Source organism: Sinocyclocheilus grahami, unplaced genomic scaffold (genome assembly GCF_001515645.1).
Source record: "Sinocyclocheilus grahami isolate Dianchi unplaced genomic scaffold, SAMN03320097.WGS_v1.1 scaffold136.1, whole genome shotgun sequence".
Taxonomy (NCBI): domain Eukaryota; kingdom Metazoa; phylum Chordata; class Actinopteri; order Cypriniformes; family Cyprinidae; genus Sinocyclocheilus; species Sinocyclocheilus grahami.
Window position 1 is genome coordinate 1,948,358 of NW_015505315.1, and position 25,379 is coordinate 1,973,736.

At 37.4% G+C, this 25,379-nt stretch overlaps 1 protein-coding gene across 2 annotated transcripts in view; it reads left to right on the plus strand.

The window, feature by feature from the left end:
* Positions 1–25,379, plus strand: part of LOC107591034 (phosphorylase b kinase regulatory subunit beta-like) — a 78,306-nt gene that overhangs the window by 49,555 nt on the left and 3,372 nt on the right. Inside the window, exons 15-25 of one of the 2 annotated variants that reach the window (XM_016280038.1) lie at positions 7,173–7,228; positions 8,676–8,769; positions 14,222–14,305; positions 15,685–15,789; positions 16,010–16,092; positions 16,170–16,260; positions 18,122–18,180; positions 18,352–18,514; positions 18,593–18,674; positions 19,139–19,196; positions 19,402–19,492. In XM_016280038.1, the coding sequence (XP_016135524.1) occupies positions 7,173–7,228; positions 8,676–8,769; positions 14,222–14,305; positions 15,685–15,789; positions 16,010–16,092; positions 16,170–16,260; positions 18,122–18,180; positions 18,352–18,514; positions 18,593–18,674; positions 19,139–19,196; positions 19,402–19,492 (966 nt within the window). Of the gene's footprint in view, positions 1–7,172; positions 7,229–8,675; positions 8,770–14,221; positions 14,306–15,684; positions 15,790–16,009; positions 16,093–16,169; positions 16,261–18,121; positions 18,181–18,351; positions 18,515–18,592; positions 18,675–19,138; positions 19,197–19,401; positions 19,493–21,047; positions 21,139–25,379 lie in introns of both variants that reach the window. The other variant, XM_016280037.1, reaches the window with a different exon arrangement.

The window sequence follows — 25,379 nt, forward strand, 5'->3', positions numbered from 1 at the left end:
CTCAGTTTAAATTTAGAAACGATTGTTCAGCTGAGCAGTCAAGGTGCAGGAAGCAGCCTCATCTTTTTGCCTTTTAAACACCGAGGACAGCTTTTGAAATGCTTCCCTCTCTCACATACACAAGCTTAGGGAAAGAGGCCTTTTTGCAGTTACTTAGCTTTGCAGACGCTATATTTCTCTGATTCATATTTAATTTGATGCATTAATACAAATGTATTCCAACAGAACATGACCCCATTGTTTTTGTTGGCTGTGCTCAATGACTGTACCTTTTAATGTGAAAACACAGGATGTTCCTGCGGTACGCCTTCTAGGAAGTGATTGTTCGGGGTTTGAGTAGAGGACTATGGGGATTGGATGCAACTCGTTCCACATGAAATCTCCTGTCTGCATGTCTTTTTCTCTGGGCTGAGTCACTTCATAAACACCCGGAGGGATTTCCAGAACACACCACAAATAAACACACTCCGAGTGGTGAAGAGATATCAAGTGGCCATAAGACATGTGACATGAACACAGATGTCCAAGGGTGTGTAAATCACAAAACAAAACTTTCATCTACAGTATCTATCTATTGTTCTATCATTCTTTTGTTCTGTCATTCATTCTAACATTCCATCATTGTATCTATTGATCCATCATCCTGTCTGTGTCTGTCTATCTATTTCTGTTATACTATTGTTCTGTCTATCATTCATTCAAATTTGAATTGTAATTCTGCATCCTATTGGCTACCTCAATTCAAATTCAAGAACTGCATTTAAAAGACATTCTCTGTTCATTTCTGAATGCTGCAAAACCGTGGTGCATACACACACACTTACTATGTTGCTTGGAAGTAAGTAGATACACATTTACACACATGCTCACATCTCTCCTTTGATGGGGGAACTAATTCACCTTGTACTTGTTAAGGTTGCTCTTCCTGGTGGAAATTACTCTTTTATAAATGTAAGCATGCAATGTGTGTGTGTGTAAACAGTGAGTCCTGAAAAGATTGATGGAAAAATTCCAATGGCCATCACTACACATGCATATGCACACACTGCTTTGAAGCACCTCAATTGTCCACCTTCATGGTGAGAGATACAAACAAAACACTTCACAGCGATGATGGGTTAAAAATACTAAAGAGAGAGCAGGAAAAGGACCATACATTTGGCAAGGCAACGGAGGGATTCGATGCTGATGGCTGTGCGGAAACATATTTGTTGTTGGAGCTGAAAGTCATTTCTCAAACGTCTGCAGAGTGGTGACAGATGTGTTGTATGTTTATCACCGACAGCCAGCAGACATGAAGAATGTGGCAAGATATCACTTATGTGTCACTCACTCCGTTATTATAACTCCAGACTTCATAGTGTGAGAGTCCAAATCCGGTGTCACTCTGATGCTGTAACGTTTGGAGTGTATTTCACTGCACCTCTAAATATGTAATGTTGCTCAAGCATTGTTTAGTAGCCAACTGGCAAGTACTGTGTGTACAGAATTATGAGACTGAGATCAGAATCTGAAAACACTAAGGGTTTATGGGTAAAGAACCTTTAAGACCCAAACTAACACCAGACCCCCACAAGACCCAGACCAAGGCTAGACCTCGAGACCAAAACCAATAAAAGACCCCAAGAACATGTCAGTCGGTTTTAATAAAGTGAAATATAGAAACAGAATTACTTTATGCAGTGAGACACGAAAGTACATCTGAACCCAAAGCCTTTTTATTGTGCTTTAGTGATGTTTGATGATTATTAGATAGGGAGCCTGTGGAATAAATTACAAAAAAAAAGTGTCAAGGTTAGCTCGGAGTCATCTTCTTTCAAATTACTCTAGTGACTGTGTGTTTTATCAGAGACTTGAAAACACACTCCTAGGCTTTTTCTGAAACCGCTCGGCAAAGACTTTCCCATGGAGCGGCTCAACAGGTATTAGTAATCAGCCTCCTTATCTCCTCTCACTCCACACACTGCATCTTTATGGGAATTACATCACATACAACACCACTGACAAGCACCAGACTCCTGAGGCTTTCACCTGCCTCGCTTTAATATAAATTGATTTTTTTTCCCTTCTTTTTGTCATAAGGATTGCCGACTAGATCGAATATATATCGGTGGTCCTTCTAGTGAGGGGTGATGTGTATCGAATTCACAGCAAGCCTTTGTTCACAATTACACTCCCACCTTCTCAAAAGTCCAATCCCCAACCTTTTCAATTTCTTTAAGGTGATTGTGGCCAGACTTGCACTGTTGCATAGGGAGCCCCTTCACTCTATTATAAGAAGTGGAATGGAGCTGAAAAATAAGCACTTTTTCTATTCTACTTTGGAAAGAGTTTTTTTGTAAATACATTGGGGTCCAAAATCTGCGACCAGTGCAAAAGTGAAATGTGTAAATCTAAAATGTGAACAGCTTCCAAACTTGCCAGCTGTAGGGTTTAACATTGAGAAGTCACTGCATCGACAAAGACACTTCTTCAAATTTTGATCCTTTAAGGAACTTTAGACATCTTAAAGAGCAGCAGTTCACATGAGTTAATGTTTTTGCCTTTTGGCAGAAGAGCAGTTGAAGAACAAACTGCAAAGGGAATGTGGATCTGCCAGATCTCTTTTATCCACATCATATCTCCAAGAGACAGTCCATTAGGTTTGCATTGATTTGTCACATAAATGGATTCAGGAAAAAGGAGCTTATTTCAGGCTGCCCGATTGGAATAGAATCTTTACAGTTACATTGTGTTTGCAATGAGAATAGAATCAAAGAGAATAGCTTAGAATCTTCACAGCTCAATTATGTTTGCAATCATTTATTAGAAGAATGGAATCAGTAAAAATGGCTTATTTGAGATTGTCAAAATAGAACAACCGGTGAAATATCGGGTGGTGTGTACTTCCTAATGTCCAGCAATTCGTCTCTGGTGAAACTGATTGCAGGGATATAACTAAAGACAGGACAAACTAACAAAAACATAAAAACAACTGCGGAGCACGCCACGGAGGCAGCCATCAGCGTCGGCGCCATCATCATAATTCATTGCTGCCACATGAGCAACACTGGTGTTGTGTAGAATGTTGTTTTACATTTAGTTTGTGGTTTTGTAGTTCCTACTGTCTGCAGAAAAAGAAAACACTGTAATAACATGAAATGTGATCTCTGTATTACGGTATATTGCATCTGAGGCATCAGTAACAGCATTTCATTAGTCTGTACTTTTACACCTTTGTGATACACTGACAAGCTGTAGAGTTTTGCCATTAGTGATCCCATCTCAATCCCAGTAGCTCCAGACTCGGTGAAAACATCACTTAGCTGCCGAAGGGGAGGTTTTTCAAGTGCTCTTTTACATCAGATATGAAATTTCCTCAGCACGCAGGGCAGCTTACACTGCAGTCAGTCTTAACCTAGATACTGTTAGAGTCTAAGCCTGTCAACGTATGAGTGCTTTGAATTTGTGAAAGCTCCAAATGTTGAAAAGATGCTCCCCCGTATTAAAATTACTTGCCATCACCATCCTAATCAGGTTAGACGCCATATTGATTTAACATAGAAGAAAACAAGGCTGTGAGGGATAGACTTAGACTTTACAATGGCATGCAGTTTATAAAGGTCTGAGATCATGTAATTTTCACAACTCACAACTTTAAAAAGTTTTTGTCTACTGAAAGAATTTTTCAGAAATTTTCATCAGCTGACCAATCGATTAGTTGTTAAACAACAGTACTCCAAGTACCTCTATCTCTCACAGCCTCATTTTCATTCGTCAAAAATTAAATATGGTGCTACCTTGACTACAGTCTGTACCATAATACCGTAGTATAATTTGACGTTAAAGTAGCATTAATACCATAGAATATAAATATGGTAATTATACATAGATGTGTTAATTATCAAAATACCACGGTATTAACATATGAAACCATCATGGTACGATGCCTCAGATGTTTACACTTTTGAGGACTAATTTGTGCTTCTTTGCAGATACAGCATGATTCTGCTAAACGTCACAAGAGCCTTTAGCCTCATTTGTTCATTTTTTTTGTCTTCAATTTATTATTGTTCTTAGAGGAAGATAGATTTGTCATTAGAGGTAAATATTGACTGTTTGACTCATGGTGGGGCTCTTTGAGACACATTAAGAATAGAGATCATTTGACTGATTGGTAACGGAGACATTAATAAAGAGCATTTCCTATCACTGTCAGTCCTATTGAGCTGCTCATAGTTTATTGTCTGCTGCTTCAGTGTGGAGAGAGAGACTGCAGGAGTATGCAGAGTACAGAAGGGCTCCCACCAGCACCACTAGTAGTACTTGCAGGGTTTTGTACACCACCAACTGCCATCATTCACACCACTTCAAATAAAACTTCCATAACTACAAAGCCATTACACTGCTGTCAGAAAAGATGTGCATATCCAAGATGGGAAGTTTTTTTTCTCAAAAAAAAAAAAGAAGCTATCTTCTATTCCAGTTTAATGAGGTATGCTGGTACTCACTTTATAAAAGAACCTCACATTATAAAAGAAAACAAAGAAATGCACTGACAGATACACACTGACAGTGGACTTACAATGTACAAATGTTCAACATTTGCCCATTACATTTCAATTGTAAGTAAAAAAAAAAAAAATGTTATTCCATTTTTATTTTACCAAAGCTGAAGTTTGATTTTAAATAATTTTCTAATGTGATCAACAACAGAAACAATGGAAAAATTGATTCCTCTAGCTTGCATGTTTGACACTTTAGCTTGGGGACCAATTCTCGCTATTAAATAACTATTAACTACGACTTTTGCCTCAATAAACTACTAATTTGCTGCTTATTAATAGTAAGGTACTTGTTAAGTTTAGGGTTGGATTAAGAGATTTAAAATATGGTCATGAAGAATAAGGCATTAATATATGGTCCCATTGCAGAGAGGCACAAAATCACTCTCCCGGACTTTTTTTCACCGTACCCTGTTGGTGGAATGACCTACCTAACTCCATCAGGATAGCCAAATCTCTCACAATCTTCAAGAAACAACCGAAAACTCATCTCTTCTGTGAGCATCTAACTGCCTCCTCATAAAAAAAGAAAACAAATAAAACAAATTAAAATAAAATAACAAAAAAGTAGAATACAATAAAATAAAAAATAAAAACCTATGCCTTCACTTTTTCTGTTCTCTTTTATCCTTATCCCTTCCTGTCCTAGCTTTTACTAATGAACGATGACTGAAACCTTGTATAGCAGGCACTTCTCGTGTTTATTGCCAACTTATGGTAAATCGCTTTGTATAAAAACATCTGCCAAATTAATAAATGTAAATGTGCTTCAAAAATTCTAATAAATAGCCAATATGCTAGTAATATACTATTCTAATAAGCAACTAGTTAATAGTGAGAATTGGTCCCTAAACTGAAGTGTTTGCAGGTAAAACACGTATCCTAAATGTATTGTCAAGGCTGGGAATTCACTAAATGACTGTTGCGTACATTTTTGCCTCGATTTGCAGTCTGAAGGAGTCAACACTAGTTGCTGAAAGTCAGAGCCAGTATGCAGATTTTAGGCAGTCAGAGTTGACAGATTTCACAGAGAACCATGTAGCATATAGCAACACACGACTTCAGACCATGATTCCATTCATTCTGTGGATTTCAAACATGTTTGATATTTTGAGCCAATTTTAGAACACATATTGTTTTCATATGTCATGAGTCTCCTAGCAACAAGGCGCATGTTTCTTTGGGAGTTTGTTGTATTCTAACAACTTGACCGTCTGGTATTGTGTGATCCTGAGTAGTGTGCATGAAGCCCAGTTTTTCCTCTGTAACCATTTTCAAAATCTCCAAGTGGATGTTGCCTGAAAAGTGTTCAGATTTTCTGTCCTGACTTTCACCCCTGCAACGTATTCCAGCATTTAGACAAATGCATCTGACAAATGCTTAAATGTTAATGTTGATGCTTTTGCAGTTGATTGTTTTGCAATTATTTTTGGTGCATAAATGACCGACTTTAACCCTGCCATTTAATATCTCTCCAAGTTTTTTCAATAGCGCAGTGCAAACTACTGAAGTTACATGGCACCTTTTCACTTTTTGAATACTTCTGCACCTGTCACATATTAACAACATACCCAGACATTTACTTCCCAACCATCAAGGGCATCCACCTGAACAAAATACCATGCTCCTCTGCAGCCCTCACGCAGGGCAGAATTAGCATGAATAGTCTCTGTTGATCAGCCCTTGTGATGACTCACTGCACTGCCTCCACAAAATGGCTGTGCCAATATGTAATTTAACCCAAAGCTGTGATTTGCCCTGTTCACCGAGCACTTATCTCCCCCGTTTCAGGGGAAGCAAACAACAACAGTCGAGACAAACAGCCTACACCTCAAATATATTACCATCTTCCGTTCAGACTAATAGATCTGTCTATATCGACGTTTGACGTATCCTAGCGCATTTGAAGGTGTGTTATTTACATACTAGCTGGTTGATATTACAGTTTTTGGAGTTGTAGCAGAAGGTTTGAAAGGATGTTGGATATGTGCCATACATTTTTCCAAGAGGAGTGCCTGCAAACCTCTGTTATTATTTGTTTGACCATAGCACCGAGCAGAACGGCAGAAATAATGATTGTTTTGAAACACAGAGAAGCCCCCAAGTTGTGATCTCGAGAAAACAAGACAAATTAGCTGCTAAGATGCTCTTGCCATTCAGGAGTTGTGGCAGTGGAAGGTTTAAATGGAGGCTGGCTGTCCTCTGTGTGTAGGCAGAGGGCTTTAGCTACTGATTGATATGACCCAACCTAAACCTTCAGCAATCAGCAGCTCATTATCTCAGCGAAATTACTACATCATCCAGCCCAAGCGACTGTAATGAGCTAGCATAAAGAATCAGGGCTCTGATCCACCATCATCTCCCTCATCTTTATCCGCAGTCTCTCCTTCTCTCTCTCTCTTTCTCAGTGAAGCTTGTTTTCCTCTATTCCCTCCCACCACCCAGTCATCGGTTATACTCTAACTGCTCTGACTTTTCTTTCACTTTTAAGGTCTCTCTCTCTTTTCTTCATTTTTAGTGAAGTCACTCACTCCTGAACTAACAGGCGATGGATTTGCCCTTGCCTTTGAGTCTTCTCCGTTGAGACCCAAAGTTTTCTAATACGTCGTCTTTGCTTGTTTCCTGCAGGGTCCCATTGAGAACGATGTGGTCATTCATGTGGCCCTGATAGCAGAAAGTCAAAGGTAAATCAATTTCTCATGTCTCTCTCTCTTTCTCTCTCTCTCTCTCTCTCTCTCTCTCTTTTCATCCTCTGGTCTAATTGATGCATGCACACTAATTATTGGGCTATTCTGTAGCCTTCATCTATCAGCGCTCTCATTTAAAGCTTTTCTGGTGAGAGGGGGAGGTGAAAGAGGTCGTGTGGCCAGCTGGTCCCAGCCAGGCCTGCTCTGCAGTTCATTTAACATTGTTCACCCCAGCACTTAACCCACCTCTCCCCTTATTCACTCCGCAAACCTTAATCAGGATTACTTGTCTAACCCAACCATCAGTTCCTTCATTTAAAGCAGCAAGTTCCACTTAACACCTCACCTTGCCTGCATATCTTGAATAATGTTGTTTAAATATTTACATTTTCGTTGAACCCCACAGCATAAGAAGTGCATGTAGAACATTCATTTATATAATCATAGTGTCATGCAAGATTGTGTTGCCCTTGGACCTTAATGGATACTTGACTTCAGTGCTTGATTACAAATCCTACATAACAGCATTAGGATGTATGTTGCCTATGTAAATATGACAATTAAAATCTTTGAAATTATGTCACAGATCATATTATATAACCAAAGATTAAATGGCCAAATGGATCCTTTTCACATTTCCAGGGTTCTCAGAATTACAAAAGTCATTATAGTTGGGTAAACTTTTATAGTGGTGACTATAAAAATCTACAACAAACGTAATTTTTGCATTCTCGTCTGCTCCAATTGCAAAAAAAATCCATGATAGCGTTATCTGTTTGACTTTAAAAAAAGTAACAAATTATCAAGAGTTTGAGTACATTGGTCAAAATTTGCTATCATCTATTAGTAACATCATAACATCATACATATTCAGAATAAGGTTTGAAGAACAAGATTTGAACAGGATTCATATTAAGCGAGATGTTAGACATAGTACCACATTAAAGGCAGGGTATGTAATTTGGTTCAAACACATTTTTGTTATGCCAATTGAAATTCTTTTCACATCCTGATAGCAATCACTAAGTTAAGTGGTCTAAATGTATTGATAAAAATTTATATCGTCTGTGGAAGGCATAGGACCATAAAATGTTCAACCAGTCATAAGCAATACAATGTAGTAATAAGAAATTATTTTTTCCTCTGCTAGAATCGCTATTAATGTGCTTTGTTTTGAAACAGACATTTTGAAACAAGGCGATATAACAATTGCACCAAATGGAATTACAATAGAATGATTGTTTCCAAATGCGTAGAAGAACACGGGTTATGATCTCAAGAAAACAAGCCAGAAAAATAATAATAGCATATATCTTCTGTTGGCTTTTATTTGTTGTTATTTTTGCAGTTCCTTTTTGATTCCACTAATGGTGCAGAAATTACACACACCTTTAATAGAGTTGTTTTTAATGTGTAATAATCTCTGTCGGCTTGTGTCTTTCAGATTGCAGGTCTTCCTCAACACCTATGGCATCCAAACTCAGACCCCACAGCAGGTGGAGCCCATTCAGATCTGGCCCCAGAAAGAGCTGGTGAAGGTATGACTGTTCAATCAATCAAACTGACCAACAAACAAATCTTCCAGGCTGATCAATTTCAGTGACAGTCACTCCATTAGACCACTGGTCAGTTTGGACCGACTGGCACATCAGTCATGTCACCCGGTGAATTATTTTTGCATGCTCTTAAAGATTTACACCATGGATTGAACCTCACTAGAGCACTATTGATTAAATCAGTTTGACAAAAGACTCTGAAAATAGACTTTAATGTTTTCGCAGATATATAAATGTCCTTTGTGAATATACTAGCAAAATATGAATTCATTGTGACAATATATCAATAAAATGTAGTGTTCATTTACTGACCAACCTGGTCTAAACTTGTCGTCATAAATCAGATTATTCGAATAGTTTTAGGGGTCAGAAATCTTTTGCAAAATATTTTTCCTGCCCATTCTGTCTGTAATTGTGTTTATGTGTTTGTTCTTCTATCTGTGGGTGTGTGAGTGGGTGGTAAGGTTTTGTCGCCGGAACGTGCAATTTACAGCAGTTTGGTTTAAAAACAGTTTGAAATCAGAAACCCAACAGTATCTGCTTCTCGATTCCCTTCTTTCTATGGTCAGTTGTGTGTGTGTGTGTGTGTGTGTGTGTGTGTACGTGTGTACGCGTGCTCCAGTGTGCATTCGAGAGAGTGATGATTTGCTGAGTATGCCTCTGTAAGGAGACAGCTGGATCTCTCTAGATAGGCCTACCTACTGTAGATCAGCTGCAACACCTTCATCACTGCCACGCTTTTTGGTAAATGACACAATGTCACATTTGACTAATGATGCACATTTGAATTTCTTGAATGATTCTTGAACGAAAGGAGCAATAGCACTAGGTTGATTGCTAGTTATGATATTCTTTGATAAAATGATTAAATTATTAATTTGTATTAATTTACACTACCACTTAAAAGGCAGCAGACATTACTCCAGCCTTCAGTGTTACATGATCCTTCAGAAATCATTCTAATAGGCTGATTTGGTGCTCAAATACCCTTTCTTATTATTCGTGTTATTAGTTGTGCTGTTTAATGTTTTTGTGGAAACAATGATACATTTATTTCAGGATTCTTGGATGAATAGAAAGTTAAAATAAGATTTTAAATATAAATATTTTTAAAACATCATGAATGTGAATGTCATTTTTGAGCAATTTAACGTGTCCTTGCTGAATAATAAAAGTATTTCTTTAAAATATTTTTAAACGGCAGTGTATTAAGTAAATTCTATAATATCTGTTCTGTTAATTCTATATTAAATACATTTTATATGTAAATCAATCTGTTCTATTAATCAGTAAATTAGTGAATCAAGCCAGAGTCAGTGGTCAACTTAACATCGGGCCTCATGACTCAAAACAAAACGTGTCCAGATTCTGAATAAATTCTACACAGAAATACTAGAACGCTGCTAAAATGAGTGAATCTTTTTACTGTGCAGGCCATACAGAGTTTTGGACTCTGGGGACTCACATTATAATTATCGAAGCTGTCTACGCGCTCTTATTTACACTCTCTACACCTTGTTGTTTATCATGTTTATAATAATTACTTTCTTGCAATATATATATTGGCTGTTGCTCAGTCTACGTGGTGAGCAGTGCAGCGTGCAAATCTAAAATCTTTACTGTCGATGCCTTACGCTTTGGTTCTACAGAAGCTTGTTGTTGTGTCAGGTGATGTTTCTTCAGCACTCATTATCGTGTGCCACAACAATGGAAATGCATTCATGGATCAGACTGCTTATGCAAACTCGCTCATTAGGACTGTTTGTCGTTTCAGATAAACTAATTGAAACAAATTCTGTGAATGGTTACAATGCTCAATGTGTTGTAAACAGAAAATGTTTACACAATGGTAGTAGATCTAAATCGAATGTTCTCATCAACATTTTTCATGATTACTTAATCGTGGATGTGATTGTAATTCAATTATTTATTTGGCCAGTGGTGCATCCCTAATGTAGCTCTATCCTTTACAAATCCAAAACCTGATATTTTTGAATAATCATGTAAAACAGAAGCACAGATATGAGAGCGGTTCATAGGTTGACATGCTGTTTCTAATCCAAGCATCAAGGCTGAGCATGAACGTATTTATTGCAGAATCCTGCATGTTAAAAGAGGTTTGTTTCAACATCAGCACACTGGCTTCACTGCCCCTCTTGATGTGCTACAGGCTTAACATGCGTGGCATTTGCAGGTTTCGTGTCAGGCATGTTGAGCTCCTGATTAGAGGGAGGGCACTCTCGATTCAGTTGTGTCTTCCCCTCATTGCTATTCTGCACACAAATTTTCCGAGGTACAGAGATCCGCACCGAGAGAAAAAGAGTTCTGGAGCATGACGCTCTCTCGAAAAATGTTCGTTGTGACAACTGAATTTTGTCTAAATTAGCAGCTATTTTCCTGTTTCAGTTGGATATGAGCTGGATTCTCCTCAGCAGGGGCTTATTCTGCTTGTTCTGTCATTTTTTTCTTCTTCATTTTGTGGTGTTGTGCAGTACACTTTTGTACTGGAGTGTTATTCTGAGAATGTCAGACTGCAGGAGGTCAGAGAGAAATAGAGCTCCATCTAATGTCGTAAAGATGTCAGCACACTCTGACTTTGTCCTCCCTGCACTGGAGTATTATTACTAAGGCAAGCGTCACAAAGCGTTATTATTGCACATAACCAAGGTGAAGCCTTTAATGTTGCTACGCTTCAGGAGATGTGCACTATTACTTTTCTAAGCAATCTGACTTATTTCCACTTGGAAGACAATAAAATGGCCAAAAATAACATTCATTTAGATTGAAAGGTGAACCTGAGGAGTGAAGAGGCTATAAATCTCCAAGTGGGTGGACATTGGTGAAATAAGGTGGCAGGGAGGCATGAATAAATCATGCAAATTACTGCTTTACTGCTCAGTGTTTTGCTCTGGTATTGTATTTGTTGTAGTTGTGTGTCATGTGGTTGTCAAGTGTCACAGTCAGTGACACTGGTTTATGTGTTTGATTTTAAAGATACTGTTCACTGACTATACCTCTATTTATTAATTTCCTTGTTGTTACTGTGACAGGAATAAAAGTGTCTAAAAAAGTGAATTAAAGTGTCTAAAAGTCTCAGCCAGTGTGGACCAATTACACTACCGTTCAAAAGTTTAGGGTAAATAAGGGTGTATTCACACCTGTATTGTTTGGTTCGACTGAATCGAACTCGAGTTCGTTTCCCCCTTGGTGCGGATCTTTTGGTCAGGTGTGAATACAGCAATCACACTCGGGTGCGGACCAAACAACCGTACCGAGATCCAGCTGAAGAGGTGGTCTCGGTCCGGTTCCAAATGAACTCTGGTACGGTTAAATGGATGAACCAATGAATGGATGACCTTAAGCACACATGTTGTTTTGTTTACAATTTCTGGTTCACTTGCAAAAAGGGCAGTGTGAAAGCGAACCACACTTTGGTCCGGACCAAAGCAAGTGAACTAGCTGACTTTCCTGGTGTGAATACACCCTAAGTGATTGTTCACCCAAAACTTAACATTTTTTTTATCTTTTGGTCAGGTGTGAATACAGCAATCACACTCGGGTGCGGACCAAACAACCGTACCGAGATCCAGCTGAAGAGGTGGTCTCGGTCCGGTTCCAAATGAACTCTGGTACGGTTAAATGGATGAACCAATGAATGGATGACCTTAAGCACACATGTTGTTTTGTTTACAATTTCTGGTTCACTTGCAAAAAGGGCAGTGTGAAAGCGAACCACACTTTGGTCCGGACCAAAGCAAGTGAACTAGCTGACTTTCCTGGTGTGAATACACCCTAAGATTTTTTTTTTTTGACAGAAATTGATGGTTTTATTCAGCAAGAACAAATTAAAGGGATTGTTCACCCAAAAATGAACATTTTGTCATTTTTTTTCTCACCCTCATGTTGTTCCAAACTGGTATGAGTTTCTTTTTTATGTTGAACATAAAATATGATATTTTGAAGAATGCTGGTAATCAATCAATCCATAGTATTTCTTTCCCTATGGAAGTCAGTGGGTACCAATAACTGTTTGGTTCAAAATATCTTCTTTTGTGTTCAACTTTTTTTTACTGAGAAACTTACAGGTTTGGAATGACACGATAGTGAGTAAATGATGACAAAAGTTTCTTTGGGTGAAATATTCCTTTAAATTGATAATGTAACAATAAATATCTATTTCATATAAATTCAGTACTTAAAATTATTTTAAAGAGTCATAGAATCCTGAAAAAAAACATGTTCACACTTTCCATACTTTTAGTGGCACAATCATTTTAAACTAATTGTAATAATCAGCATATTGGAATGATTTCTGAAGGATCATGTCACACTCAATATAAATGGCTGTTATAGGAAACATTGCATTTTAAAATAATTTTGTTTACAATTACTATGTTTTGTCAAATTTACAATATTATTGTTTTCACTATTTTTGATCAAATAAATGCAGCCTTGGTTACCATTAGAAACTTCAAAAACACTGAACGTTAGTGTATCGGCATGGATCAATACACAGTACAACACACACACACACGCACACACACACACACACACACACACAAAACTAAAATAAAAGAAAATTTATATACAAAATAGGGTGAGTCTTATTAGCCAGTTTGATACTAACTAGCACACTAGTTTGACATTTTCTTCAGAAAATGTTTGGATCTGCTTATTCCTACAATTTTACACAGCAAAGTGTAATGATTTAGAATCTGGGCTTGAAATCTAAAAGAACTATGAACTATCACTTGTACCTTTGAGTAAGGCACTTAACACCAAGTTGATCCAAGGGACTAGAGACTCTTAAGTATACAGCAAGTTGTGGTAGATGAAAGTATCAGCTGAATGATAAATTAATAATTAGTTATTCTTAGAAAGTGAGCAGCTTCCTTGAGGTCAGGAGGAGGTGTTGTGAAATTGTTATGCTCAAATAATGGCTTAATTGCTTAGATCTCTTTGTCTTAATTAATGGCACTAAGACCTTGTGAAAAATATCACAGCGGTATTGAACCAACTTTAAACTGCAAGGTAAACTGGCTTGTCTGGCTCATGCTGATTCTTCTGTGGCACACACTGTGTTGTACCAGGTATGAGGGGATATTAATATTCACAGTAACAGGAGGTGATCCCCATGTGATACAGTTTTATCTGGTGGTATCTCACTCATGCCATAAAAATCACACCACCCAACAAAACCTAGAGTCTTTCATCTGTTCCAGTCATACAAAAGCCTACACACATCCTGTCATGACTGTTTTGTTGAGTTTTTCTCCAGGGAAATAACCAGTCTTTCAGAATCAACTACTGAACAAAACATACACGGTATTAATTAAACCATATGGTTCCTGTACTATAACGGCTCAGATAATGCCTTTGCACACATAATGGACAGGCATTCTAGTTGTTAAAGAGTGTGACTTTATTTTTCCAGGCATACCGCTTTCTTGCTATCAATAAGAAGCTTGGTTTGAGTGGGAGACCTGAGAGGCCTGTTGGCTGCATTGGCACTTGCAAGGTAAACAATGTTCTGTGTGCTCTCCTGACAAACATTTTCTCGTTTATTTCAGCTCCTGCTCATTACATTTCTTAGTTTTTGAACCTCATAATAAAAAGAGGCTCAGAGCAACACTATGGCTATGATAATAAATATTAGTCCAACTCTAAAAAAAATGTATGTGCACTATATTTTAATCCATAAATTGTATATGTGTGAGGAACGGACTGAAATTTAAGTTGGTATTGACTGATCCTTTACAAAAATGAACCATGGTTTTACTACAAATAAAACCAATATAACCATGGCTACTATAGTTATACCATATATCATTGTTGTAGCCATTTAAGAAAATGTATTTTGTTTTATATTTATGTTTAAATTATTATTTGTTTGTGTTTTGCTTCAGTTTAATCTGTTAATTATTAAAGAAAATTGTGTCATTTGTAAACGTCATAAAGGGCATGGTAATGAATTGGATGACAATATGCCGGGAGAAATGGAGAGAACAAACTTCATATGTTTTTTGTTTTGTGGAAAGTCCCTTTTCGAACGAATTTCATTTTGTATAATTTGGATCTTAATTTTAATCGATGTTTTGTTGATCAATTATCGAATCAAATAAATAAGAACAAGGATAGAACGCATTGTGGAATGAAGTGCGTAACGAAATGCAAACCCACTGCCGTGCTTCTGTGGCCTGAAGAAAAAGTTATTTTTCATAAAGGGTTGGTTTGCTTTTCAAACAGTATCTGACTGATTTGTTTACAAATGATCTAGTTGCAGCAGTTCTTGAGTTAACATCTTGGTAACAGAGTAGATTAATGAAACAAATCTGTATCTGTATCTCATATGGCTTTCAAAGACTTGGAAAATAGCACTCAACTCATGAAGTACTTTTATGGTTGTTTTGTCATTTTTGGAGCTTTACAGCCATGGTCACTATGACTTTTCATAAAGTCAAAATTGTCAAAATATTGTATTAAAAATAGAATTCCTTTTTAATATGTATTTTTGGGTGAACTACCCCTTTAACTAGAAAATGAACACATATGAACTATAGATGATTAATTATACGCCTATTGTTCTATTCCAAAACCTGCTGAACCTGCTTTTTTAAGCACGATGACATTTGGGGAAGATAAAAATAAGAACTCCAGACAGAGTAATTATCCTCTGTATTTGATAGAGAATTGATTAAATTAAGTACTGTATTACAGTGGTGGGCAGTATTCAGCTTCTCCTAGAAATACATAGAGAGTTACAGGGATGTTCCAATGTCTGTCAGTGCAGAATGAATGGAATGTTTCATATGCTGTCTGAGGTAAAGTATATGTCTAGATCTACCAGTCATCCATATAGTTGCAGGTAACGCAATGGGTCATTTCTCTCCCCCTCAGATTTATCGAATCCTTGGAAAGACTGTGGTCTGCTATCCAATTGTCTTCGATCTTAGCGACTTCTACTTGTCCCAGGATGTCATGCTTTTGATAGATGATATTAAGGTGAGTTGGGCGGTATCACACCTCACCGGTTCCTCAGACGACGTAAGAAAAGGGCTCACTTTATGTTCCATACTTTGTCTATCTTTCTATATAAAGAAAGAATCAAATTTAGGGCAGAAAATGGGCAAGGGACAGAAACGTTCCCCATAAATCATCAGTGTCGGCCCTCTTCTGCTATCTGCACTGTATTAATGCATTTGTGTTTACACGTGTTTTGCAGAACGCCTTGCAGTTTATTAAGCATTACTGGAAGATGCCAGGCCGACCTCTCTTCCTTGCTCTTATCAGAGAGGACAACATTAAGTAAGAGTCTCTCCAGGATCAGCTAGATCCTGGTTTTGTTTATGAAAGGTTCAGTAATGTCATCTCTTGCCTCCTAGGGGAAGCCGCTTCAACCCCATCCTGGACATGCTGGCGTCTTTTAAGAAGGGAAACATTGGAGGAGTCAAAGTTCACGTGGACAGACTTCAGGTGTGCTGCTCTTTACAATACATTATTTTACTGTATATAAAAGTATTTTTGACTTCTAAAATCAGCATTTTAAAAATTAAACTAAAGTATTATTAAAAATGAAAGAAAGCATTATTAAAAGATGTATTTATAGTTCTCTGAATAGTTAAATTTTGTTCAAATTAGACAAGGGAAGTCTGAGAAATCACAAAACATGGTTTTGAAATTATTGTTTAAATAATTAATTTAAAGAAGTATATTGCCTAAGGCATATTGCCTATTTAGCCTTGAAACAGTCAATAAAACTTTAGTTGGCAAATACATTTAGACGACTGAACACAAGCAGACTTTACTACAACTATTCCTGTTGAGTTGGCGTATACACTACCATTTAAAGGTTTTTGGTCCGTTTTTTTTTTTGTGCGTGTGTTTTGAAAGAAATTTTTTAGAAATCTTTACATTTTAAAATGTAATGTATTCCTATTTTGAAATAACCTTAATTTTCAGCAGCCATTACTCCAGTCTTCAGTGTCACATGATCCTTCAGAAATCATTTTGATATGCTGTTATATTTTTTATTATTATATCAATGTTGAAAACAGCTTTTGGATCAATTTTTTTTATCAACAAAGTTCAAAAGCATTTATTTGAAAGAGAAGACATTATAAATGTTTTTACTGTCACTTTTGATCAATTTAATGCATGTGAGTCCAAATTTTTGAATGGTAGTGTACAATATATTGAGCCATTCAATTATAGTGAAGTCACCTCAAAATGTCTACAGGTAGAGAGTGGAAATATTGAGCTATATAAGTCTGAAAAGAGTTACAAACTCATTTCTAAGGTTCATAGACTCCATTGAACATAATGTGAGCCATTAGACCCTGAGTTTTGGTAAATGTTCACAGAGTTGGTCAACCTGTCAAAATTTCAAGGGCATAGCACCTCATGCAGAAATTTCAAAAGATATCAGAAAACAGTTAAAGCATCGCAGACTGCCTGTACAATAAAATATAGTGGTAGCAGCATGATTGTATTAGAGATTGCCTTGGGACCTGGATTAACTGTTATTATTGAAAAAAAAACACCAGTTCTGCTATATGCGCGTAATAGACAGTTGTTAAGGAGAATGTCCGACCAAGCTGAAGCTTAAAGTCATTGTAAAAAATGTTTTCATGTTGTGAAGTACACCTGAGTGAAATGGAGTATCAAAAAGAAAATAGTGAAAGATGAGGTCTTGGTTCCATTTGTTGTTGATTGGATGGAGGCTGTTCTGAATGTGAGCTTGCATTCAGACCAGATATCAGATGAAATTATTGGAGACTTCTGGCATACATCACCAGAGAGAAGTGTCATTTCCCTGAGATACTGAGTTATGACGTAAATTACAAGGTCAATTTTTTTCTCTATTTATCAGTAATTTCAATAACATTTGATTAGAGTGTTAATGATGGCATTTAGAAAATAGATAGTGTGACTTTACATTTCGTGCTGACTTTAAGATTATATCTGAATGGCTAGAAAGAAAGAAAATAAAGGTTTTGGAGAGACCTAGTCAAAGACCAGACTTCTGGAATTTGATAGAGACAGGACCTTGACAGAGATTCTACCAAAAGACTTTGACAGAGATAAGCAGGCTCATAATATTTAAATCATAATACATATGCACTGTTTCCACTTGGTTCCCTTTGTGAAATATTTCATTTATATAGCCATAGAGAGCATAATAAAGAATATCACAACAGGGGAAAATACTCTTTTACGGCACTGTAGTTGCTTAGCATGTTGATTAACAGACATTTAGAACATATTACATGTATCATTGCATGTCTTGTCTGAACGCCTGTGTAACATTGTAACATTCTTTGTGGAAACTCTATAGACCCTGATATCAGGCGCTGTGGTGGAACAATTGGATTTCCTTCGTGTCAATGAAGCTGAGTAAGAATTAACCTCCATTTACACCATTTATTTTCCTCTCCACCTTTATGTTCAATATGATTCACTTATTGAGGCAATAGAAAGCAATTACCCTTATGGTCTTTAATGCATGCCTCAGGTTCATCTTCCATTTCCTATTGCCTCAATACTTCCTTTATGTTCTTTCTGTAGGATCCCAGAGTTTAAGAGTTTTGAGGAGCTGGAATTGCCCAAGCACTCCAAAGTGAAACGTCAAACCAGCACGCCGAACGCCTCTGACCTGGAGCAGCAGCCCGAGATCAACATTGAGGAATGGCTCCATAAATCCACATTTGAGATTCTACAGAAATTCAATGTGAGCCTCACTATCCTGCCCATGAGTGATTATGAGTTTCATATAGGTGCTCTTATGTAACTCATATTCTGTTATCAGGACTGTGACTGTCTGGCCAGTCAAGCCCAGCTGGCCAGTATTCTCCTCAAAAAAGAAGGCCCTGACTTCTTCGATAGAAATGGTATGTGATTTCTCTTGATTTCAATAGCAGTTTTTCCTAGCATTTTCATGATTAAATGTGTAAGGCTGAAGTATTTCAGCAAAATTAAAATGATGGGCTTTTTAAAGAGCCACAGGACACGTCTTACCGCATGGCTGCTTTTAAAGCTCATCTGAATGAAATGTCCACAGCTGTAATCCATTTAGTGCCTTCATGGCTAAGCAAGTGGGGTGGCAATGCTAGCTCACACCCTTGTCATGGTCTTAATTCCCGTAGTTACAGTTTATCTCGTAGCTCAAGATGGTTCACACTCTTAAACGGACCTATTGAACAAGCGTGGAGCGATTAAATATATGCTTATATGTGATTTTATGTCACAATCTGGAGCTTCCACATATCTTTGGGCCTAAATGCTCCAGGGATGTTGTCTGAAAATATGTGTTTTTATGGTTAACATGCCATTCTTAACCCTCCTTTGTGTTCAGAGAATCTTAAAGATGACTTGGAGAGAATCTACAGAGGAGCTGGCAGCAGGAAGCTTTGGTAAGAGTTTCCTCTTTTCAACGCCCTCTCCAGAAACATTTAGAGTTGCACAATGATTTCCTCATTTCTGGGTTAAAAGTAAGATACTCTTGATATATTTATGGCTATTTTTGTTTATACCTCTTCTTTGTATATGTCTAATGTTATATGCAACTGAACACACTATGCGCATATATATATTTTTAAACTCGCAAACCTCATGTAGGCTGGCGGTGCGTAATGCTGCGGCCGTTATCCAGAAGTTTGCCGGTTCTATAGCTCCCCATATAACCACTATGTTGGTCCATGGCAAGCAGGTAATTGGCTATTGGGGCACACAACCTCTGCATGCTTGGTGTAACTGTTGACTCTGTGCCGACGGATGTGTGAATTCATGAGCACGCAGCACTCATCCTTTGTTGTTTTTCTTTACATCCGTTCACTCAAGCTGTTGTGATCATGCACAGAGAAACCATGCAGCTCATTACTTGTTTGTCTTTTCCTTTTATAATTGTTATTTTGCGCAAATGGTAATTTATTTTTTTTGGATGGCAAGCTATTTTGTATCCTTCATAGCACAAATTGATGTCTCATAGCTGAGGTTATCACTGTAACAGTGTTTAATTTGCAATTTGTTTGTGAGCTAAATCCCATTATGTCTGTGACAGTATAACCTGTCCATAACACCTATTGATATTAATTCCTCAAAGGAATCCATCAGCTAAACATGAAATTGGTGAACATTAAAAGTTGTAGCTCAAATTACGTTAAAGTCATGGATTCAATTTCCAGGGAATGCACCTACTTATAAAACGTATACCCTGAAAACACTGTAAGATGACTTTGGATGAAAGCGCTTGCCAAATAAATAAACAAATGAATGGTCATGTAAATTACAAAAGTGTAGCAAGTATAACATTGTATTATAAAGTGTAGTCCAGGAGCAAGAACAGCAGGGTGTGAATGCCCAGTGCCACTTTGTCATTTTGAGATGCTGTGCTCTCCTGATCGTTTTCATCCCAGAGGGCCCAGCTTGAAATATTAATGAGGATTTAAATGCTACATGGGGTCAAAATCTTGGAATATATAACAACATCTCATTTATTCAAATGAGCATCATGCTGCATTACAATTAGATTTAAAAAAATCGAAAGTTCAAAGGAGTTTGGCGGGGTTCACAAAGTTCTTGTAACAAGCCTTTTTGGTGATACAGTATATGTGAAATGATTTTCCTTTGACCCCCAGCTACATAATTTGTCATTGCTTATGAGGCAGCAAGTCTTACAGTTGAGTTCAAAACTTTTGGGTCGTTAAGATGATTTAATGTTCTTGAAGTCTTTTATTCTCACCAAGTCTGCATTTATTTGATCAAAAAATACAGTAACTGCAGTAATTGTTATTTTTATATATTTTAAAATGTATTTTAATACTGTGATCACAAAGCTGAATTTTTGCAGGCATTACTAAAGTCTTCAGTGTCACATGATCCTTCAGGAATCATTCTAATATGCTGATTTGGTGCTCAAGAAAGATTTCTTATGTTGCAAATCGTTGCTGCTTAATATTTTTTGTGGAAACTATGATACGTTTTTCAGCATTCTTTGTTGAATAGAAAGTTCATAAGGACTTGAAATGGAAATCTTTTGTAACATTATAAATGTCTTTGCTGTCACTTTTGATCAGTTGAATGTGTCTTGCAGAATAAAAGTATCAGTTTATTTAAAATAATCTTACTGACCCCAAACTTTTGGACAGTAGTGTATATTTTAGGAATAAACTATATTTTATAATAGGCTATAGTGCAGCCCCATTTATGTTTGGCTCCATTGAATGAGTGAGAATATCTCTGTTGTATTGTGTTGTGTTCACCAGGTCCATTGTGCGCCTTGCTGGCAGTCTCTTAACTAAACTAGTGGACAGCCTTGCACCGAGCATTACTAGCGTTTTAGTGCATGGCAAGCAGGTAAGTGGAAAACAGGAACAGGGGCCTAAATAATTGTTATGAACAGCATCTGAAGTCAAAAATATACATTTCAATTTGGGATTTCCCACAAACTTTTTAATGTTCACTGACTATAAGTAGGCTAAAATTTGCCTTAAAATGTATGTTTCAGTCATGATGGACTCCTCTTCCTATTATGCAACATGATAGTATCTAATTGCATTAATCACCACTCCCAAAGCTAACCTGCTGCCCTTTCATTTGACGCTTAACCAATCATTCTGCAGCAAAATCGCTTTTACCCAGAACTCCTGCAGCCATCCCATTGGTTCGTGTATTACATTTAACATCATTGTACATTTACCTTTTATTTGCTTTGTGTTGAGACAAACATTACGTGTGGTGTGGAGTATTTGTTTAATGAACTGCCATAGTTTCCCAACATAGGCCTCTTTAGCCCCTGGTGGTTGTGAAATGATTCATCAGAGTAGCGCACTAGCAGTGAATCTGCATATAAATTACATCCTAGGGGCCTAATGTTGTGGGTAAGATAAATGGGTACGTTTTGGTTTGAAACTGGGTCATTCCTTGCATACAAGAGCAGTCTTAGCTGACCTGCATGTAGAATTATAGAGTCTTAGCCTTCTGAGGGAGCAATGGACACTGTGTAGGGACCATGTCAATCGGTACACAGTTCATGCACGGAGCTCACTTCTAACGAGATGATCTGAATCAGGTGTGTTAACAAAGAGAGACGTGCAAAACATGCAGAGCGGGGTACGCGAGGACTGGAATTGAGAACTTTTGAAATTGAAATTTAAAAAAAAAATGAATTGAAATTGCTGGTCTAGAACAATTCTTACAAGTACAACACGACGTAGCTGGGCGCCGCGGACAGACGCCGAACGTCGCCACCGGTGTGCCTACACTCATAGAAAATAATGTATTTGAATTTTAAAGCCGTGGTGCGATGCTGCGCTTCTCGTCCGGTGTGCGACCGCTTGAAACGCTGTTTTTTTTCACCTCCATGCCCAAAAAGCCGGAACTAATGGAGCCGTTTGTGCCAGCCTGGGGAGAAAGGTATTGTAATAATGTAAATTATGTGAAAAAGAATGCGTTTTTCGAACCACCAAGCATGAGAGCATGTTCTAGTACACCCCCAAAACAAAATCAAACTTTGTAAAAGAGCATAATAGGACCCCTTTAAAGAAGCTGAGCCCTTATCTGTGTGCTCCCTACTTAATGTGTATTTGGGTAAATTGTAGGGGTGGGAATCGCAGGGTACCTCTCGATACGATACGAAGCACGATACATGGCTCACGATACGATAATATCGCGATTCTGCGGTAATCGATATATTGCTAGACAATTCTATAATTTATAAAATATAACTATGAAAACAAAATGCCTGTGAAAAGGTTAAGTGCACGTTTTCTCTCTTTATTCAAGTCCAAACTGTTAGAAAGCAGCACACAAGTTCTGTAAATCAAATTTAACATGCTAAGGTAATTAATTATTTTATTCTTGGACTTACTAAAAGCTTACACTTGTCTTTGTGTGCAACCCAACACATTTAACTGCTTATCAACTTTATATATAGCCTACATATAAACCTGAAGCATTTCAAAATTTACCTGGAGTGCTTTCTCAACCTTTGCTTTCCTCTCATCATAAAAACGGAGCCCCACGCACATGACATGCAGGGGGGGGGGGGGGCCATTCACATCGCGTCTTTTTCACGCTCAGGTTCGTTATTTCAAATGTAGACGCGCGGCAAGCAAACACACTGCACGTTTCTGCGCCACATTACGGCTCTGACGAGGTTTTGTTTCATCGTCCATGCCATAGGTGCAGATGTTTCTGCCGGTTGGTGCCCTAACGCGCACTTGTAATATCTGAGAGAGAGAGAGAGCCTCCAGTTTTGTTGACCTAAAACTGGACGCGTCGGCGCCGCTCTCTCTCACTAATATAGTGAGGGAAACTCACCTGCGATCCGAGCGGAGAGGTTAGGCTACTCACAGACTCAATTCCTCGTGCTTCCCCGTCTTCATAGAGAAAGCAGTTCATGGTTGCTCTGAGCGCTTTGGAAAGAAGGTACCATGGCGCGGCCGCGATTTCCACGCATTTTTTGGATGCTGGGAGCAGGGAAATCTATATAGAACGCCTTATTGTAGTAATATATTGTAGTAAATTGCAGGGGTGTGGACTCGAGTCATATGACTCGAGACTTGACTCGGACTCGAGTCCCAAATTTGATGACTTGCGACTCGACTCGACATAATTAAAGAAGACTTGAGACTCGACTTTGACAGCAATGACTCGAGACTTGACTTGGACTTGAGCTCTACTCTACTCTAGACGCGTCCCTGCATGCTTGCGCTTGACTGGCAAAAAGCCAGAGACTGCGTTAAGGGAGTGCTGGATATACAGTATATGCTAGTATAAATTAATGGAGTAATAGCATAACTTACGACAAAAGAACCAAGATAAGAACAAAAAAGAAAAAAGACACGATTCGTATAAAGCTATCTCCGAGAGAAACGAGAGGCGCGGGCGCAATCACTTCACTGGTGCTCGCCTCATCATCACTGTGACCGCTGCTGTTAAACGCTAAACATATTCCTCAATTCTTCTGTTTGTCCGACACCGAGGTGCAACATGAGTGATGGATCCGCATCCCGCCACGACCCTCGCACTCTGCCAACTCGATGTGCTTTCATTTTCATTTTTATTTTGAGACTTTTTTTTTGTCAGATCTCCACTGTTTTTGTTCAATCAGTTACATATTTTAATTTCATGTGCATTTTGTTTTATTTAAACCTCCATTAAGTTTATAGCTAATCCATAATCGAGATTTAAATCTGAGTTTAAGTTTATGGTGCAACTGGATTAAAATTAATCCTAAATAGGCTATAGCCTAATTTAAATCCAGGATCAAAATGATGGGTTAAAATGTAAACCTGCTTATTTTTAAAGGTTTAAAGTTTGGTGAAACATAATTATTAGATAAACCTTGATTTAATCTAGATTTAAAATGAATAAATGCAAACCATTTAGCTATAATTTCATTTAAAAAAAAAAGCACATTAGGCCTAATGACTGAAGTGAATGACTGAAGTGGGCAAGCGACAATAGGCCTAGTGATAATTTAAAATATAATTTGAAGAAGTGTTTCTTTCACAAAATGAGCATTGCATTTATAACTATAAAATATACTATTTTTATATATACTATATTTTTCTCCCTCTTCACCAGGCACTCATGTCACTTTCATTTCTTTCAGGATAAATAAATGAATTCACGTGTTGTAAATCAGTCTGTAGGCCTAAAGCACACATAGCCCCTAAATTTAGCGATCAACTATGTACAGTGGGGCAAAAAAGTATTTAGTCAGCCACCAATTGTGCAAGTTCTCCCACTTAAAAAGATGAGAGAGGCCTGTAATTTTCATCATAGGTATACCTCAACTTGACCTCTGTCATTGCCAACAAAGTGTATATAACAAAGTATTGAGATGAAATTTTGTTATTGACCAAATACTTGTTTTCCACCATAATTTGCAAATAAATTCTTTAAAAATCCTACAATGTGATTTTCTGGATTTTTTTTTCTCATTTTGTCTCTCATAGTTGAGGTATACCTATGATGAAAATTACAGGCCTCTCTCATCTTTTTAAGTGGGAGAACTTGCACAATTGGTGGCTGACTAAATACTTTTTTCCCCACTGTATATTATAAACTTAACATTTAATGTACAACATTGTTTTCTATAAAATTATTTTGTCTTTGTTATTCTTAGTTATAAAGAATGATAGTACAGTCTTCATGAGTTTGTCTGCATCCATATTGTATGTTTCCTCTCACTTGTAAAGTATGGTAGCAGTTATTTCTTCTAGTTCTTTCAAAGCATCTTTCAAAGCAGTTCTTTCTGCATTTCCGCTCACATGTTTTTAAATCCATTTCATTGAGGTTCCAAATAATGGCTCATTGGCTTAGATATAACACCAGAAGCATATATTCTTAAGCACACATGCAAAGTATGTTGCAGCAGTATTTCTATGAAATTCTGTTGTTTTAGCTATTCTGTTACTAATAAAATTGTTATTTTTTTTCACAGCTTGTCCTATTTTGGCACAATCCCTAAACTGAACTTGAGTAGTTTTACTAAGGGCACCCATCTCACATGAAATTGAACTATGTCAAACATATTCTACCTGCCTTCCTGATATTAATTACTATACATTTGATATGGTAATTAATTC